Here is a 5,082-nt window from a genome sequence, read left to right as displayed (position 1 = left end):
ATTTAGGTTTTTAAAAATCCCGTGTCAACTCTTTGATTTCCCGGGATAAAAAGTAGCTTTATGTCACTTTCTAGGCCTTTAAATATACCGATACAAAAACTTACGTTGATCCGTTGCTCCATTGCAACGTGATTGAAGGACAAACCAACAAACAAACACACTTTTGCATTTATAATATGGATACTGATTTGTTTCATTTGATTGTAATAATGGAGATAATTTTAATCTAAATGAATAGTGCCACTATTCTTGGCACCATTTCACGCGGGAATGATTTATAGGTACAGTTATCAGATAGGCTAACTTTAACCACGGTAATAAAATATATTACCGTGTTTTAACTTTTATTTTATTTATATTTTCAATAAAGGCAAAAAATGGGCCATACCTTGCACCCAAATTCAAATTGAGACAGGAATATGAACATAATGAGTGTTCTGGCTTTCGTAGAAAAACAAGAAACCCTAATAGTTTTTCTAATCTGTCTGTTCGTCTGTGTATCACAGTCAATTTTTTGTATTGATTTTTGGAATCCAAATGTAAAGACAAAAATACCAAATAAAAACGAAATAATTTATTTGTATGCAGATTTATTACCAAAACAATAATTCCGACATAACTCTCATAATGTTATTATGTTCTGAATTGTATTTTACTTACTAATAAAATAATCTAAAGCAGTATGATAAGTTGATAACTAATAACAATTCAAGCATGTGGCTATAAAACTCTTCATTTGCTGACGATCCATATCCAGACAACAATGTCACAAACGAGTTGGGACACAAAGGCAGTACTTGCTTTACGAGTGTTCTGACAATTGCGCTTGAAGAATCTTGTAAAGTTACGAGTATATCGGTTACCGTTACCGCAATTCAGTCGATTTATGGTTATATCGAGCATTCATAACACATAATCGATAACAAGATAGCTTTGTAACGTTTCCTCTGACAAAGTTTATGTATGTACACTGTACAGTTTAAAGTAGATTGTAAATAAAATGGATTTTGCCAATTGTTTTTTACCATTCTCATTCTGAGTAATGGACCTGAGATGATTGAGAAAAATAATAAAAATTGATGAAAACCTTTGGTATAGGTACTTCAATACTAATATTATAGTAAAGTTTGGGTGTAGGGGTTAATCTCCGGAACTAATGATCCGATCCTGAAAATTCTTTAAGTGATAGATAACTATAGTAGGCACGCGACAGGTCGAGATGCCAATCGGGGTGGAAAAGCCCCGCACACCCGCACAGCCCCCCCGCTAATCCAGTGCGGGCGAGCGCGGGTGACGTGCGAGTGTGCAGGGCGTCCCCTAGCCACATATCCCGATTGCCAACTCGACCTGTCACGCTCTATAGGTAAATTATCCCCGAGGCTATAAATTATATCACGAGGATGAAGTTGCGAGAAAACCTAGTTATTTATAAAAAATACATGTTATTTCTATTAAAGATTGATTTAATTAAAATACAAGTATTTACTATTAAACGGAATAAATCCTGTCTTTTTGATTGGTTGCTTGTGCAAAAATCCATCATGGTACAAACCTGCAACAGGTTGAAACTCAGATGTCGGATAAGATTTCCTTAATGAGGGGAAACTCTGCCATCGATCATCGTAAGCAAGCGGTAAAGGTGACTTATAATTTGTATAGGAATCCGTTGTGATTGATAACGTATCTGCTACTGGATTATACCATGGATTTGGATATGAGTAACCTCTAAACGCAGTGGGCACTGTTGCTTTGGGATGTACATTTTCATTTGACTTTATACTTTTGTTACTTAAATTTTCTTTGCTAAAGTTTTGATTGTTTTCCATATTAGGTAGAGTTAAGTTGTATTGAAGTGGCGGTACAGGCGATGTTGAATTATTAATCTGAAGTGATGCTGTTGTAATCGATAAAGTACTTATATTTTCATTTGTATACACTGCGGTTGGATATGGACCTTGTACCTGAGTAGTAGATTTTAAATTTTCCACTTCACCATCGGTTGTATCGGTAGTCAATGTTACAGTTTCATCATCTGTTTCAGTACTCTTAACAGTGGTTACATCTGTTTCATTAGTTATAACTTGTCTGAACGTATCTTGATCACTGCTCGATAGATTAGGTTTAGCCGGTAAATCTTGTTTTTCTAAAATGTTAATTTTAGAAGTTTGTTGAAGTCCTGCAACGTCTGAGTCATTATCTTTATACGTAGCTTCAGTAATGTTTGATATAAGTCTTGATGGAGATATAATTTGAAAAGTACCACCGTTTTCTTGATAGTTTTCGCCTGCAGCAGATTTTTGCACATTAACACTCTGCTGTTGATTCACCGATGGCAATATCACTACAGGTGATAAAACAAATGGATGTAACTGGTATGCAAAGTTTTGACCAATTTTGTAACCGTGAAGATATCCCAGTAAAGGAAACAGGTGCCGATTTTCTCGTTCCTTCGGTAAGCAATTTGCATAGTGAACAATGAGCACTGAAAAAATAGTTAGATATTGAACAAGTAAATATTTTAAAGTTACAACTTTACATAACTTCGAACAAACTGACTCACAGCAAAGAGTTGAAACTGTCTTCTTGTCACAACCGTTTACAAGCATTTTGCACTTTTCAATGGAGCAACGGAAAATACCTATCTAATATGCGTTATCATTGGAGAGGTATAATGCCATAGAGGCGCAACAGCATTATATTTATAATTCCTAATTTATAAAAGAGAATGTTCCGTAAAAGCACTAAAGCAAGCTTTTATTATTATTAAATGCGTATTTCAGAGCAGAATTATTAGATTGTAATCAAAATTACTGCAATTTTAAGGGCAATAAAAATTTAAGTACTTTTTTAGATTGTCTAGCTTCTTATTAAAAGGCTTATTTTGTTATTACAAAATTGCAAATAAGTATATGAAAAACCCATAAAGGATTACATTGTTGCATACTGTCGATTTTTAATACCCCATAATAAACGTAACAATTTTGTACCTACTTGAGTAAAGTGAAAACAATACCAAGGGCTTATCGTAATGCGGGCTTAGGCTAGTGTTACAACTAGTCGTGAAATTGAAAGTTATTATGCGTAATGTTTGTTTAAACACCGTTTACTTACAATATAGTTTTTGTAAGACAGAATATTCTTAGATAACTATAATCGACGCATTTTAAACTGAGTCGTCGAGTTATCTGTTTGTTTCGCTCGCTGGCACCCTGTAAGTGTAAATTGGCGATCTATAATAGGAACCTAAACTAAAATCGTAATATGCTTGCGACTCCTGCGCTCCACTTCTAGAAAGTCAGAAAATCGTTGGTGGAAATGAGTGTAGTCTTTAATAACAAAATTCCGTAATCAATTTTAGATTTGCCTTTACACAAGTTTAAAAATCTATTAAAAGTACGCTCCTGAAAATGCATATTACACAATTTAAGATTACTTATGTAAATGATAAAGGAGCGTGGATTTGACTCGCAACTCGCTCCAGCAATGCGCGGGTACTGCAATCACTTTTAATCATGGCATAATATTGTAAATCCAATCTTTGACAAAAGCAACCGCTAAATTTCTTGCTGGTTCTTCTCGGCCTTTTCAAACCGGCGCGGGCGGTGGTTCAAAGGTACTTGTAAAAGTGTATTCGAACAGAAAAAAATCATTCTTTTTCCATACCAGTAAAAGCTTAGTAAAATAAATCATCATCATTATGATCAACCCATCGCCGGCTCACTAAAGAGCACGGGTCTCCTCTCAGAGTGAGAAGGGTTTGGCCATACATCTTTGAGAACATTATGGACAACTGTTAGGCATGCAGGTTTCTTCACGATGTTTTCCTTCACAGTTAAAACAAGTGATATTTAATTACTTAAAACGCACATAACTCCGAAAAGTTAGAGGTGCGGGCCCGGGATCGAACCCCCGACCTCCGATTAGAAGGCGGGCGTCCTAACCTATCGGCTATCACAGCTTTTTTAGTAAAATAAATACAACCCATAAATTATATATCCAAGCTATCTCTTCTTCCAGTCTAATTTGTCTTACTTTACTTCAAAGAAGCATCAGGTGAAGCCAATATATTTTGAAATAAGCAAACAAAGAGGATATTAACAGGACATTCTCCGTCACCCGCTCCACACAAACGCAGTTTGGTTCTCGTTTGAATAATAAACTCTATGTCACTAATCAAATTCGATGTACTTTTGTAGACGCGTTCTAGAAACTAGTTAATATCTAAGTCTGTGGTGTGTTTTCCAGGTTTCCGTAAAAATAACTAGTCTTAAAGTGACACACAATGTGGGTTTAAAGATTTGTATGTAGGTAGATAAATATTCTTGAGACCGTGTAACTTTGAAACTGAATATTTTAATGGAAATCTGGAAAACTGCACAGGTTGGTCACTCAATTTAGCTAAAATTGTTGGTTTTCAAATGAGAGCCTAACTACGAGTGTATGGAGCGAGTGACGGAAAGACCCCTCTTAAAGAAAAACGGGGAGGAACGATGACAGGTGAAAATCATCCATTATTACGACGAAAGACGTTCCCTTTTATTTCTTTGTCTTATAGGAAACATCATTTCAAAAATATTATGACGCCCGTTGGGGATAAGGTATGAATGACAGTTTAGTACAAAGCCGTTTTTCCTTATATCCATAAGTAGGTACCTAAACATAAATAATATATTGGAATCACGATTTAATAATATAAATGCAAAAATCTGCTTGTTTGTTTGTGTATTGGTTTGCCCTTTAACCACGCCACAACGGAGTAATTAATCGACCTGATTTTGGCATGGATAGTTAAAGACCTGGAAATTGACATAGGTTAGTCTTTATCCCGGGAAATTAAAGAGTTCTCATGAGATTTTTAAGAACTTAACCACGTAAACGAAGTCGAAGGAATCATCTAGTGCATAATATTATGAGTGAAAGTGATATCCACTCACAATGTTTTCGATATCAAATAACTTCGCAGATTATTAGTTTTGTTATTTTAATATCGTTGGTAAAACAATGCTTTTGATACTGTTATTGTAGGTACAATATTCGAAATAGAAAATTTCCATTATGATTCTCTATAAAAATATTAGTTGC

General features: G+C 34.9%; 1 protein-coding gene across 1 annotated transcript; it reads right to left on the bottom strand.

The window, feature by feature from the left end:
- Nucleotides 1–552: 552 nt before the first annotated feature.
- On the bottom strand, nt 553–2,672 carry LOC117989037 (uncharacterized). Its single transcript, XM_034976339.2, has 2 exons — nt 2,561–2,672; nt 553–2,482 (listed from the first exon to the last, which is right to left on the bottom strand). The coding sequence occupies exons 1-2, from the start codon at nt 2,604–2,606 to the stop codon at nt 1,464–1,466; spliced, it is 1,065 nt and encodes a 354-aa protein (XP_034832230.1). The 5' UTR covers nt 2,607–2,672; the 3' UTR covers nt 553–1,463.
- Between the last annotated feature and the right edge of the window lie 2,410 nt (nt 2,673–5,082).

This window comes from Maniola hyperantus, chromosome 15 (assembly GCF_902806685.2).
Source record: "Maniola hyperantus chromosome 15, iAphHyp1.2, whole genome shotgun sequence".
NCBI lineage: Eukaryota > Metazoa > Arthropoda > Insecta > Lepidoptera > Nymphalidae > Maniola > Maniola hyperantus.
The sequence above is the reverse complement of the archived record's forward strand: the minus strand, read 5'-3'. Positions and strand labels throughout refer to the sequence as shown.